Source organism: Pholis gunnellus (genome assembly GCF_910591455.1).
Source record: "Pholis gunnellus genome assembly, chromosome: 22".
NCBI classification, from domain to species: domain Eukaryota; kingdom Metazoa; phylum Chordata; class Actinopteri; order Perciformes; family Pholidae; genus Pholis; species Pholis gunnellus.
The window spans coordinates 15,179,632-15,193,831 of NC_136549.1; the positions used below are offsets into that span (position 1 = coordinate 15,179,632).

The window sequence follows — 14,200 nt, forward strand, 5'->3', positions numbered from 1 at the left end:
TTCATGGAAAGCCCAGTTATAACATTTGAACGAGTATCATTAAAGCGCGGTAATGTTTGCGAAATAGGTAGTTTGTCTCTACTGAGCTGCCGTACTTTCTAAGGTCACGTGATTTTGTTTACTAGAAAGAAGCTAGCAAATATACAGCTACGTAACCATCCATTTAATCCGATATACGGGTTTTAAAGTAATTCAACACAGAGGTATTTTTTAGAAAGCAGTTAGGTATGAAGGATACGTTGTTATATCGCGCTTTTTAGGGGAAACTAACGTTCATTTGAGCTCTTTAGCCCATGAGAGGTAATGTTAGCTTAGCTAGCTATCAAAATCATGAACTATCTTTGGTCCAGCTATTAACAGCAGCTTCTCAAATGAGTGTGATTCAGTGGGTTTAAAATATAGCTAACGATGCGGTCCTTGAACTACGTTCAACGTGTCGCTTTGGATTTCACAGGAACTCTTTTTCCTCACGCGATCTGTCTGGGAGACGCTGACAACGACTCGGTGAGTACTATGACGTTATTGTAGATTCATCTCACAAACCATGAATTATGCAACGTAAACCAACGAACCTGGAATAAGGTACAGAGTGAGTGCATGCTTTAAAAATGCTCAAAACATGCGTGTAACTTGGTGTAAGTCTGCAGTACTTTTTAATTAATGCACTCTCTGCAAAAGACACACTATAGAAATAAGGTCACAAAAGTTCTGTGTGCAACATATTCAAATATTAAAGGCTTCTCACATCTGAGAATTTGCTCCTTCTTTCTTCTTGTCTTATATTTTAATGTCTTTGGGTGTTGGACAGTTGCTCAGACAAAAAAAAAGGCAATTGGAAGATGTGCAGTATCTGCATTTTCTCAATTTGTGACATTCTTTACACCAAATGTCTGTAGCTCTAAATATGACTGATATGTGTGCTTCATTAGAACCCCACACTCATTTAAAATCAGTTGAAGTCTACATGTGGACCCTTCAGTCACATGCTGATTGAGTATACCCGATGACAACATTCATACACTTCTGTGTGGCTTCTCTCCAGTACTCCTACATTTATACACCATGATTAACTCTCAGGTCATTCTTCAGTGTTTGTGGTGTTTCCCTATTAAAGCAAAGCAAATGTGCCGTCTGTCTATGTTCACTGCAGTTGAACGAGCTGGTTGTGGGCGACACCAACGGGAAGCTGCTTGTGTACAAGAATGATGACCCCAAACCCTGGGTCACCAGAACCTGTGTGGGCATGGTCAGTACACAAACCAGGAGCTCACTATGATGGTTTCATAGAGAGAATCTGTTTCTCTTACTCACACAATGTGTCTTGGTTTGGCAGCTGACTTGTGTTGCAGTCGGAGACGTCTGCAACAAAGGAAAGGTGAGTTATGAAATCATCGGCAGCATCGTGATCATGAATAATGTTGGTGGTGTTCTCAACGTCGTGTTTTTCCCTCGTTTGGCAGAACTTCGTGGTGGCCGTCGGTGCGGAGGGCTGGTTTCACCTCTTTGACTTGACAGCTGCCACTGCCAGTAAAGCGGATTCATCCAGTCAGCATGAGTTCATGTCCTCAGATGACCAGAAGCCTCTTTTCACCCAACACATTCCTGCCAACACCAAAGTCATCCTCATCAGTGATATCGGTAAATGACTTCCCTCCATCTGTATCCGTCCTGTGTGTCTTGCTTCCTGAATTTGACCGCAGCGTGTGCGCTCCTGTGCCGTAGACGGTGACGGCCGCAGTGAGCTGGTGGTCGGCTACACAGACCGAGTGGTGCGAGCTTTCCGTTGGGAGGAGCCGTCCGACGGCTCAGAGCTCGGATCTGGACAGCTGGTTCTGCTGAAGAAATGGCTTCTGGAGGGGCAGGTACAGGAATTATTACTTGTTACATACATACTTAAGCTTCTTATCCAACCACACAAAGTGAAAGTCAGTTTAATGTGAGTGCCTGTGGTGCAGGTGGACAGTTTGTCGGTGAACCCGGGTCCAGAGGGTTTACCAGAGCTGATGGTGTCTCAGCCGGGCTGTGGCTACGCCATCCTGCTGTGCTCGTGGACTCAACAGGACTCCAACAGCTCTGGAGAAGAAGCCCCGCCCACCCCTGGGAGGTAGACACGGCCACAGATAAAAAGTTCTAGACGTGTAGACGCAGGACACTGATTAAACATCTCGATGTCTTCGCTCACAGTGAGGGACCTTCCAGAGATGTAGTTCTCCACCTGACCACCGGGCGGATACACAACAAGAATGTGTCCACTCATCTCATCGGCAGCATCAGTAAAGGTCCGTGTTTCTATAGCGTAGGCAATATTTAGTACACGTTGTATTAAAACGGGGTCTAACCATGTATTTCTGTTTTTCATCAGGCTCTAAGGAGGAATCTGCTACATGTGGGCTGTTTGCTCTCTGTACTTTAGATGGTAAGTCATGAAGTCATGAGTCAGTGTATTACGACAGTAGAAGGAGTTTGTAGAAACAGACAGGAGAAGCCAGCTCAAAGACAAATGAGTAAGAGAAACACACGTCTTGTGATCCACTTGTGTTTGCAGTAGTAGTAATACTATATGTAACGGAACATTCGGTGTGCGTCGTGGCTGTTAGTCAATGAAGGAGATCCTCCTGGTAAGCAGCTCTCAGAGCAGCTGGAGAGTCCATCAATATTTCAAGCAGAGAGGATCCAGTGGGATTATCGTCATTAAGGCTGTAAGCTGCCAACGTTTAACACCAACGGTCTCTTGGGGACACCTTGATGAGCCAACACATCAGAGGTTAGAGGCTTGTACCTGAGAACATTAAGAGAAACTGCATTTCAGGGATCAGTTGTTAATTGTTTCATTTCAGACCTCACAGAATCGGGGTTTGCCAGAAAGCATTTAGTTTTCCGTGTTTCTTGAGCAGAACTTTAATGTTCCTCGTGGATCTGTTTTTACCTTCAAATGTTCAGGGACGCTGAAGTTGATGGACAGCTCAGAGCAGCTGCTGTGGTCCGTGCAGGTGGATCATCAGCTGTTTGCGCTGCAGAAGCTCGACGTCACCGTGAGTGTGTGTGTGTGTGTGTGTGTTTGTGTCAAGCTAAATACTTTTAGGTTTCATTGTTTTGGTAATCACGGTGAGGGTGTGTGTGTGTTTTTCTTCCAGGGAGACGGCAGAGAGGAGGTGGTGGCATGCGCCTGGGACGGTCAAACCTACATCATTGACCACAATCGGACTGTCGTGCGGTTCCAGTTCGATGAGAACGTCAACGCCTTCTGTGCGGGTGAGAGACCCCGTCCTCGACCCCCAAAATGATCCTTTATATCAGGTCAGATTCTCTCCTGGGTGCTGACACAAACGCCTCATGGCACCAGTAGGTGGCGGCGTTGAGCTTTGGGTTCACCCGGTCTTCTTCTTCTTCTTCTTCTTCCTTTTTCAAATCTTTCTGCAGTGTTTAAACAAGCCGCAGTTCATTTGAGGGAGCTAATATAACATTTGCAGTAGTAAGTGGATTAGAGCGGGAGACCAGAGACTTTGTTTGATCTGTCGGATTCCAGTGGGTTTTGTTTCCTTGCACTTACCGTGTGTGTGTGTGTGTGTGTGTGTGTGTGTGTGTGTGTGTGTGTGTGTGTGTGTGTGTGTGTGTGTGTGTGTGTGTGTGTGTGTGTGTGTGTGTGTGTGTGTCTTATCTGTCTGCTCTGTGGGATCATTAAGGAAGATTAGATTGGTTTCTCTGTTTGTGGTGAAGCTGGCTCTCTCACAAAGATGTATATTTGGCATCAGAGTTCAGCTGATGTGTTCATAACACAGTAAATCACAGCACTACCCGCCACATATTAGGTGAATATTGTGTATATATATATATATATAAACTATAAGTTGAGTTTTTGTGTGTGTTTCGTGTGTGTGTGGCTGCAGGTCAGTACACATGTAAGGAGGGTAAGAACAGCCCCTGTCTGGTGTACGTCAGCTTCAATCACAAAATCTACATCTACTGGAAGGTGGAGCTGGAGCGCATGGAGTCCACCAACATGTTACGGGTCCTGGAGGAGAAACCTGAGTTCACCAAACACCTGAAGGTGCTGGGAGTCGGTACGTACGGAGATTCAGATTAGAGCATCCTTCCTCACATTCAAGCCGACGTCTCCTCTGTTTGTTGTTGTAATTGGACGAGAGACCAACTGAGACTATTTGTTGTCAACTTGTTTGCCACTAAGCGGGGAGAATAGAAATGATCCCCACATGACAGATTATTACTGCTAACAACATCCTGCTCGGGTTTAATGAGACTCATGCGGGAACAACTCAACAGATTCTTTCTTACGGGGTCACGTTTAACGATTTAACCAGTTTTCTCATAGTCAAAATCAGTCAATAAATCAATCGGGTTTTATTTATACGTCACCTTTCAAACAAATAAAATGCAAATCAAAGTGCTTTAAAAATGACTGACACAAACAGAGTCTTATTCTCTTCTTTGTGTATTTCCTTTTACTCTTTAATATAATAATAATAATGAACAAAATGCTCATTTACTACAACGATCGACAGCTGCAGCCCGAGCTTACATTACTGCAGCATAATGAATCACAACCGCTGATGATACGATTCTTGCCATTACAAGCGATTAATGAACGTTTTGTACAGTTAAGAGTTTGGTGAGTCTTTCTGGGAACATTCGTACCAACAAGACGTTTAGAACAGAAACACAAAACTTCTTTTTCAACTCAACACACACAGGCACGAAGAGGTGAGGGAGGAAATTCACTCCGGAAGCCTCAAATCCATTTCTTTCATGTTCTCATTTTTGTCTGTCAGTCGACTGTGCTGAGAAGCCTGAAATATCTTGAGGCTGTAATCCTCGAGCACACAGAACACAGAGCTGCTCTCTGACTCGTTTCTCTCTTTATCTTTTTTTCCTCCTCTTTTGAAAATTGCATCCAGCTTCTCTCCGAACACAATCCTCCTGACAAACACTGTTCAACTCCGTCAATAAGTTGGTTAATCATTGTGAAGGCACACAATGGTTTTTTATTTCCTGTTCATTTCCTTCAGTTAGATCATTAATCTGCCCGTTGTGTATAAAATGTTTTTTTGTGAAGATGACTCTTATTAAATCACAAATGAGTCTTTTTGGTCTGCAGGGATGAGCAGCTCATGTCGCATGTTAAACGAGTGGAAACCTACCCGGCGACGATGCCGGACGAGCTCTCGATTAGCGAGACTTGCTGGAGCTTTGTGATTGCAGATGAAAATTAAAATTGCAGGTTCTGGCTGATTTTTTTCTGGAGCCTGGTGGTGCTGTTAGCGTAGCTTCCTGCTGCCTCTGTTAATAATTCAACCTCTGGGCCTGTTGTTTCCTTTGCACTGAGGATTTCACAGTTACCTAACCCAGTGTGGGAAAATGTCTGCTGTAGCAGCCTGGGGACGAGGAAGTAGAGAGGAGGAGAGATCGCCGACAAACACAAGTGTAAAGATGTAACTGATATGTAGAGTGTGCACCGGAGGGGATATTTGCATGTTTACAGTCTTTTGTCCACATGAGAACATGAATTTAAGCAATTAAAAAATAGCTTGAAGTGCATTTAATTTCATATGCAGCCTTACTAAAACATGAAGCTGTTAAATACACATAACTGCAAACAAAAAGGGATAAATGAGAGTGAAGCTGAACTGTCGGTGTGAGCTGTGTGAGCCGCCTCACCCTGACCTGCTATAATGTCAGTAGCAGCTCTCCGGCTCGTCCCTGCTGTTCGTTCACATTAACAACTCGCCCGAAAGCCGAAGGGTGATGATGAAGAGTCTGTCAGTTCTCCATCACTACGTGGGAAGGTTTCTGAGTATAGACAGTTTCTCCTTCTTTCAATCATCGTCTGGTTTCGACTTGTTTCACTGTAGTTTGGATCTACAACGGTTGAAGCTGAATCTGGGCCATTGTAGGTAGAGGAGGGGGTGAGATTTGAGAAAAAACTCATAATTTCTGAGATTAAAGACGTTTATTTCAGAGGAAAAAAAGGGATATTCTCTGAAATTAAAGTGGTAGATTTGCAAGAAAATACTCACATATTTACGAGACAAAAACTTAACTCAGTATGTTGTTGTTTTCTTCTGAATGGGCCCGATTCACAATGTCTCCTCAAAGTCTGGATGCTTATGACAACATGGCATCAGTGGTGTGATGAGGTTTATCCAACCTGGCAAAGTCAAGCGTCGTGGTTCTTGCCAATATTTTCAAGTTTTTCTTGTGAATTTGAAAATATTTTCCTCTAAAATTCCCCACTTTCATCTCAGACAATAACTGATTTTAGTCTCGTACTTACAATGGCCCCTAATAAGACCGTGGTATGACTCCCTACCAAAGAAGAAGAAGCTTTAACTCATGTCAGTGGTCACGTTTGTGTTTCCCCTCCACAGATACCGACGACCCGGCAGCAGTGAGAGCGCTGGTGGCGAATGTTCTCTACAAGGATTCGCAGACTTAGCGCACACATCAACACACTGCTGTCTCGTCTGACTGTAAATACTCTGTTAATAAACACCGACTGTCTGTCTCCTGTGCTGCTGGTGTTGTTGTTGGTGTTCCCCGCCGACAGACGCGTCGGGTTCAGGTCTCTAATCGGCTCTCTGCTGGCTGTAATCTCAGAGGTACTCGCTGCCTCTGTCATCTCTCCCTGAAGGTGAAAGCATGGGGGCACAATGCAGGGAAAATAAAAAAACATCAACTAAACAAGCGAGGGGCCTTTTTTCTTTTCATCCTGTGCAGCATCTCAGAATTTAAACTTCTGGAAGATATGAAGCGCTCCAGACGTGACACAAGAGATTTTACATGGCAGCAAGTGTTGTTTGTCAGTGCCTGCAGGGCGTGACAAGAGGTGGTATTGAAGGAATCACCCACTGTTCCCAACGGGAGGATCCTATAACCACCTATGTACAGCCTCTCTTTTTCCTCATGCAATATAAATTAGCGTGTGTGTGTGTGTGTGTGTGTGTAAAGGGTAAATGCAGGCTCAGGTGTCCTCGTAGGCCGCAGCCTCTCATCTCCTGAGTTTCTGCTCTTTAGAGGACGTGTCGGGGGAGAAGCCTTCGCCTATAGGACCCTCGTCCTCCTCGCTCAGAGCTCCACGGGTGGAGTTGTTGATGCTGCCGTGTTTTTCTTTGCCTTCACTTGTTTTTTTTGTCAGACTTAAAATTTAAATCCTCCTCATCTCAAATGGAACGTGAGGGTGTAGCTTTTGTCGGTGCATTTAAAGTTTTTGTCTACATAATTACTAAGAGGTGTATAAAAAAAATCAAATAAGAATAGAAAACTATAACATAAAACGACAGAAATGTCAAGGTAAAGTGACAGTGGTATGGTTAAAGTTACAGCGTACACCAGACTGATGGTACAACTATATAATTGCATGTGTTTGTATAAGTATAGAGGTATGATATAAATAAAGAATAGAATAAGTCTGAACATATTAACATAATATGGTAAGTGATAAAAGAATGGGATAACAGATATATTATGAGATGAAAGATATATATATGAGTGTAACATACTAAGAGTTGTAAACCATCACTTCTAGTTGGTATCATTTTAAGAAGAGCTAATGATGTTTTTGACCCCATCAGCGTTTGAAACAAGCAAGTAATTTGTAGGTTATATTATCCTTTATTATGATGTTCTCCTCACTAATGTTAAGTAGTAACCATGTTACTAACTGTTTTATCTCAAAGTCAACACGACGGCGGTTCGGCTGCAGTTTGTCCTTTATTAGCCGTGAACATTCCTCCTCAGTGAGCTCAGTCTGACGTGTGTTTATGACCATTAATGGTCACGTTGTCGTTCTTATGGATCCTGTCTGTTACACATGGATTTATATTAACCCTCCGTCTCCTGGCTCCCCAGAGGAATGAGCAGCCTGTTCAGAATGCAACGTCCTCCCCTGGTTTCCAGTGCTGGGCCCTGTGTGACTGTGACCTTTGCCCCCCCGAGCAGGCAGGACATAAAACACGTCTCGTACGTCTGACCCAGAGACATGAAGTCCACTCGGGGGTATAACGGCCTCGACATGAGCTCGCTGACCTTGTGTGTATTTGTGCGTGTATGGTTTTGTCTGGAGCTATTTTGGCCACGTCATTACCACAACAACGGCCCAAATTGCCCTTTTTTAGAAGCGTTATTGGCATCTGGAGGTTGGCCCACGAGTGATGTGGCCTCAGGAGAGTTTGTTGTTATGCAGCTTGGAGCCATGTGTTAGTTTTGTATTCACTTCTCTGAGGAGTTAAAAGGTCACAGTGGTACTAGAGCAATATTTCAAGGAGAACAATGTCATACGGCCCTGAATACTTCGGTTCATATTCTTGGGTCGTGAGTTTTTGTGACAAATGTCAAATTATTGCTTCTTGAAACCACAAATGGAGAGAGAGGCTGTCTGGATATAAGGATTTAATTGTTTATTTTCTATTATTTAATTAATAGTTTTTAATTGTATTTTCTTACGATTCTTTCCATTTGTTTGTTTTTTAATTTAATAATTTATTTATTTTTCACCTGACATGGCTTACCTGTAACATTCACTGAGGGACGCATCAGTCGAAACGTTTGATAAACTTCAAAAGAAGGTCAGTCTTTTCTTAACCAGGTAAACAACATTGGGTTGCTTTTTGAAACTGAGCTACTTTTTATGGTTTCTTTTAAACAACATTTCTTTAAAGGCTTTATCCAGTAAAAATCATATAAATGAGCTAGAAAGAGGAAATTAAAGACTTAAAGGTGACAAAGGTGCGTTGAGCTAAATGCTAACATCAGCATGCTAACATGCTCTCAATGACTGTGCTAACATTCCGATGTTTGGCATGTTCATCTTAGCTTAGCGTGTTAGCATGCTAACATTTGTTAATTAGCACTAAACACAAAGGACAGCTGAAGCTAATTTTTGAGAGCGAGATTTTGATGAAAACTACAAATGTCAGCCTCGTGGTGGCGCTAGAGACGAGGTCAGTAGGAAACATCATCTGGGGATCATGATTCATATGAAAATTTATATTTATTTTGACAAATTAAGACTTAAAATTATGACTTGGGTAAGTATTACAAAATGTAAACCATACTTCGGTGTTTAATTTTGACCTGATTTCATTAAACTTGTTTTTACAAAATGAACCAAAACACTGACAATGAGGAAGATATTGGGTAGATGATAATGAGAATAAATGTGAAACAAAATGTAATAATAAAATCATACAACTATGTATATACTGTGTATATATATATATATACTCTGATACATTTCTATGGCGATCCATCCAACAGTTGAGATGCCCGTGAAGCGAAGGACCGACCGGCAGCCAGACCGACATCCCAGATGCTGCTCACATTTAAGGTATGACGCCACACGCCAGAAAGGTTGAGACGTCAACATGTAGCTTGACTTTAATATTTATAAACCATCACGAGGAGCCCGTCTGTAGAACCTGACAGCATGAAACCACTCTCCCTCGAGGCTGCTCTCGACATGCTCGACCGTGAATAGATGCTGCAGCCTTTCCTCGATCTCAGATATTATTTAAAATGCAATACTAAGCATCTGTTTTGCAGCCTTACATTGACAGCTAAAGGACTAACCCTATTTCTGTATGAATACAAATAAAATGTTAAATTCTTTATTATAAAAATACTGAATTGAGAGAAGGGATTATAATGATTTCATCCAACATTGAAGGAGCTTTTGTAAACTTCTTTTGAAAAGCTTAATCTGCTAAAACGAAATGGAGAAGAGCTCCTCTGTGATCTGAATGCAAACTGACAGCCGGCCTCTTCCTGAAGCACACATTACATCCTCCACAACCCTCCGGTGTCGGGTCGCTGTCTGTCCCGTGAATACGTACGACTGTTGGCGTTCAGACGATCTGTTGTCCCCGTGCTTGTTTGTGCTGACTCTGCTTCGCTGTCATTGTTGGAAAATGACGACTCAGTCGTGTTCCTCGTCAATCGAAAGACCTTTTTGACCCCGTTGTCTGTGATTCACCCGTTTACCTGAACATGCTGAGCGTGATTTTAGATAAATATATGCAGCTATTAAGTTTGATTGCTCAATCCAAGTTGAGCCAGTCTTAGTGATTCTAGTGATCTCATACATCTCGAATACAATGCCGATGAATCACAAACGGCAGGGACGGCTTCAGTGCACGAGGATAATTATGTGCAGGCTTTGAAAGAACACGAAACAGCTGCTGTAGATTCGTGTGGTCTTTGACATCCGGATCACTTTGAGGTACTTTTTACAGCACCACACTTACATGACTGCTAATGTTACTAGTTCCCTACAAAACATGAGCTTATATGAAAAACAATACTTTTCTTTTGTCCTCTAGCTTCTCAGATAGTTTCATTCCAAGAATTAAAGATTGATTCATGCCTTTAAGACCCATTTTGGTTTGATTAGGTTCAGGGAAAGGTTTGAAAAACATCTTGGTTTGGCTACAAAGTCTAACATTTAGTTTGCCCATCTATCCGTCCTTACCTCCTCTGTATGCAGACGTATGGCTCTATAATAACGTCACACTGCTTTTCCATTTGCATCCGATGAACCAAGAGTATTGTGGTGATATTTTAGGCCATGCTTTGCAATATTTCTGCATTGAATTATATTATATTGTGCGGCGTAACTCTTAATTTCTCTCCGCCATTCCTGCCAGTTTACATGAGCATCTCCCTCTGCAGCCTGGTGCCCATGCTCGGTCCTGGTGGTGGTACAGTGTGTGGTAATGTGGATCTGATCCTGACTGACAGACAGCTGGACCCCCAGCCTCTAAAATTGTGTGTGTGTGTGTGGGGGAGGGGAAGGGGGGGGGGGGGGCTTGACATGAGCTCCATCGCGGTCCATCAACGGCTCCGAGCAGCTGAGGGAACTGACACCACTGATTAACAGCGTCCAATTTTGTCCGCGTCGAGCTTAATTCTGCGGCTTTCATCGGTTTCATCATCCCCCTCAATGCTCGCTGGGGGGGAAAGCTGCAGGATGAACAGCACACCAGGCAGCGTTAATAGCCAGAGGTTTTATCTCGGCAGATGCGGAGAGGATTTCTATCTGACTGGCTGCTTTCATCACACAGTAGCCTGCAAGTGTTTTGGTGTGTATGTCATACACTTTATGGGTGCAGTTTTGATCTTTGGAACAGTGAACTGCAACTGGCTCATTCTTCGACTCTGCGTCACATTAAGATTAAGAATGAAAGGTAGTCCATGCAATCATGAATGGAAAAATAATGTTTTAATTAATCCCACAGCATTTTTCAGCTTGTGGGACTTATTTTGGAGATGCAGTACAGACTGAATTATGCCACAGGGTTTGTTTTTTATACAAGGAGAATAATATTTCTCCCTCAGAAATAGAGTTGTAGCCTCGGTTAGTTGGATGGAGTACCGGCCATCACCTGTCCGCCTGTTAATATGTAGTATGGCGTCCATGTTTGTTTGGTCTTTCACACCCATGTTATTCAGTGCCAAGTTGGAAACATCGTAGCTTTCAGAAAAATCTGTTTTCCAGTCATAATTACGACTTGCTGGCATGAATGGTAATTACAGTTCAGAAAAAGAATTGTGCACTAATTACAATAACTTGCGTTCCTCTATTTGCATGTTGATTTCTATGTGATTCTTTTCAGGCAAGAGCTTAAATGTTTCTTTTCTCATCTCCCACTCACTGGCGCTGCGTTACATAAGAGCCGCCTCCCCATAGAGGACCCGGTCTGATCAATATTCCCCTCACATCACCCCTACTTCTCTCTCTGGGGTTAAGGCCTGTGGGTCATTCCCACTGAGTGAATCGAGCCCACGGGGCTGCACTGTGTGTGTGAGAAACCCTTCACCAGATGGAGGGAGGAGATGCTTTTGATAGAGATGAAGGACAAAAAAACGAGATAGAAAGCTATTTCCGGGGACGGGTGAAGTCTGTGATGAGGTCTGGATGGAGGAGTTGGCTGCTCTTCAGGTCTGTGACAAAGGAAAAGTCTTCCTGCCCACACACGTTTCCCACAGACTCTAGAGCTGAAGTACAAAAAGTAAACTGCAAATTAGAGTTTCATATGAAGGGTTGAAATCTCACTTTTAGCCAGCATAGCTCCACCACTTTGGTCCAGACTAAAATATCTTGACTTTTTACAGGCGTTCATGATCCCCAGATGATAAATCCTACCAACTTTGGCGATCCTCTGGCTTCTTGCGCCACCGTGAGGTTTACATTTTTGTTTTTTAGTGACTGTGATTTTCTGTTTTAGGGAATTAACTGCTGGGTTTTGGTCTGTTCCTGTGGGCTTGTTGAGTAAGAAAACGCAAGCTGACTCTTTCAAATGCACTTGACATTAGACTGTTTTTTCCAATGCTCTACTCACTCAATAATTATCCATAAATACAATAACATGGGCGGTTAATCACACTGTACGTCTACCGGTCGTGGGCACTGAAAGCCTGGGCCTTTACTCCTCTGGGTGGAGATGTATATTAGTCATTCCCGCCTGCAGATCAGTTTGCCCTCTCTACTGCAATCTGTATTCAACGTGCCCTCTAAATGAGAACAGCCTCTTGGTGCCTACTGAAGGATGATGCTTTATGCAACACCTCTCACTGCTCAGACAGAATGAAGCTCAGCTTAAAGGTCAAAAAGTCAACAAATTCTGCTTTTTTCTTGTTTCTTTTCATGACCGGTGATGTCTTAAGTGATCATGTTTTTAGTCTGCTGTACATTTGTCTTAAGACTCCAACACGGAGAGAAAAGAACAAACGCAGTGTGTCCTCAGAGAGAATATGTGACTAATGGTGCTTTCCTAGCAGAGGTGTTACCTGCTGCAGATTAAACAGGATGTGGTGTGCAAAGTGACTCAAAACCAGGGAGGGTTGGGTATTGAGTGGGATCCTCTCTAACAAGGTTTGTTGTAATTTCATGTTCATGGCTTACCGATGCCGGGAGCTGTCACCCGGAGGCCTAACAGAAATAAATAGCATCTTCTGACAGCTCTGACAAGATGAATGTGGCTTGAGAGGAAACCGCCGTGTCAAAGCAGAGACGAAAGACGTGTCACTGAACAGAAAAAATAATTTGTTTTGTGGTGACTAATATTGTCAGACATTTCCTTAACTGTGTTTACCATCTGGTCTCGTTAGTTTTGCCGTCTAATATTGTGTTTCTTGTGCTTTTCACAGTGGCATCTGTAATATAATAATATAATGAGTCAAGTCTCACATGTGGACCTGCTAAATGTCTTGAAAAATAGAAATAAACGAGACGGCTACTGGCAGACCTCGCATTGCTACACATCCTATTTTCAGTTTTTCAATAATGAGGCCTGTGCATGGAAAGGACTTGGATCTCATTTAAGTAGAAAAACACGATTAAGGCATAATTCTGGTCTTCAATCAGACACATGAAGGACTTCTTGATTATGAAGACCTATATATATAATATTCACAACGTATAATCACCTGAAACTAAGAATCGTTGTGTTTTCCTGATCTTAGAATGAGCCTCAATAGCCTCATGAGCTTCCAGGAAAGACATTGTCGGCATTGTATGTTTGTTCAAACCTTGGATACGGACAGAGAGGGGTGGATGGAGAGGTATTCAGTTGGTTGCAGTCTGCAGCCTCACCACTAGATAACTCACACTGCTCCTTTAACGTGAGATTCGCTCTGACAGACTTGACCTGGACTGTCTTTAATCTGTGTCATTGAAGAAGGGCAACGGAGCCTTCATTGGTCAGAGGGGTCAACTGTCGAAGCCCCCCGATGCTGTGGGAACATTGGCTTTCTCTGTTCTTTATATAGCAGGATGTACCAGTGAAGGGCACACACAGTACAGGGCTGACCATGGGAATCAATGTGAGGTCCAATAAAACATCTTCTAGTGGAGCCCTCCCACAACCAGTCTGCTGGCTCACTTTATTCAGACAGACGGAGATTAGTGTTTAAACTGCTGCCCTTTCACATAATGTCGCTCTCCAAAAAGGCCCGCCGCTCCTCCACGCTTCGTCAGTTAATATTAAGACTATGAATACAGAGTTAGCCAGAATACATATTTTTATTAGGCAGAGAAAATACTGTTCAGAAGAAGAGAAACACCAAAAATAAATTTCTGTCACACATTGATTTCTCTCACACGGCGTAGGAAGGTCACTAGTACATCAAAGAGGAACAGAGCTACGTGTGGATGACCTCCGCGGAGAGGTTAGATGGATACTGTAGCACA

At 43.0% G+C, this 14,200-nt stretch overlaps 1 protein-coding gene across 3 annotated transcripts; it reads left to right on the forward strand.

The window, feature by feature from the left end:
• Window positions 1-122: 122 nt before the first annotated feature.
• On the forward strand, window positions 123-6,658 carry itfg2 (integrin alpha FG-GAP repeat containing 2). 3 transcript variants are annotated; one of them, XM_079183571.1, is made up of 13 exons: window positions 123-300; window positions 455-504; window positions 1,151-1,246; window positions 1,334-1,375; window positions 1,461-1,638; window positions 1,723-1,862; window positions 1,956-2,104; window positions 2,185-2,279; window positions 2,363-2,416; window positions 2,941-3,032; window positions 3,135-3,252; window positions 3,888-4,061; window positions 6,384-6,658. In XM_079183571.1, the coding sequence occupies exons 1-13, from the start codon at window positions 294-296 to the stop codon at window positions 6,449-6,451; spliced, it is 1,263 nt and encodes a 420-aa protein (XP_079039697.1). In that variant the 5' UTR covers window positions 123-293; the 3' UTR covers window positions 6,452-6,658. The 3 variants fall into 3 exon arrangements, with proteins under 3 accessions (XP_079039697.1, XP_079039696.1, XP_079039698.1); XM_079183570.1 differs by having other exon boundaries at window positions 123-504; XM_079183572.1 differs by lacking the exon at window positions 6,384-6,658 and having other exon boundaries at window positions 123-504; window positions 3,135-3,297; window positions 3,888-3,993.
• Window positions 6,659-14,200: the final 7,542 nt, after the last annotated feature.

Excerpts from the sequence above, each read along its gene's own strand:
- itfg2 (XM_079183570.1), top strand. The coding sequence starts at position 409 with ATGCGGTCCTTGAACTACGTTCAACGTGTCGCTTTGGATTTCACAGGA. Across the intron at positions 1,863-1,955 it reads AATGGCTTCTGGAGGGGCAG|GTGGACAGTTTGTCGGTGAA; the intron begins GTACAGGAATTA and ends CCTGTGGTGCAG. Across the intron at positions 2,105-2,184 it reads GCCCCGCCCACCCCTGGGAG|TGAGGGACCTTCCAGAGATG; the intron begins GTAGACACGGCC and ends CTTCGCTCACAG.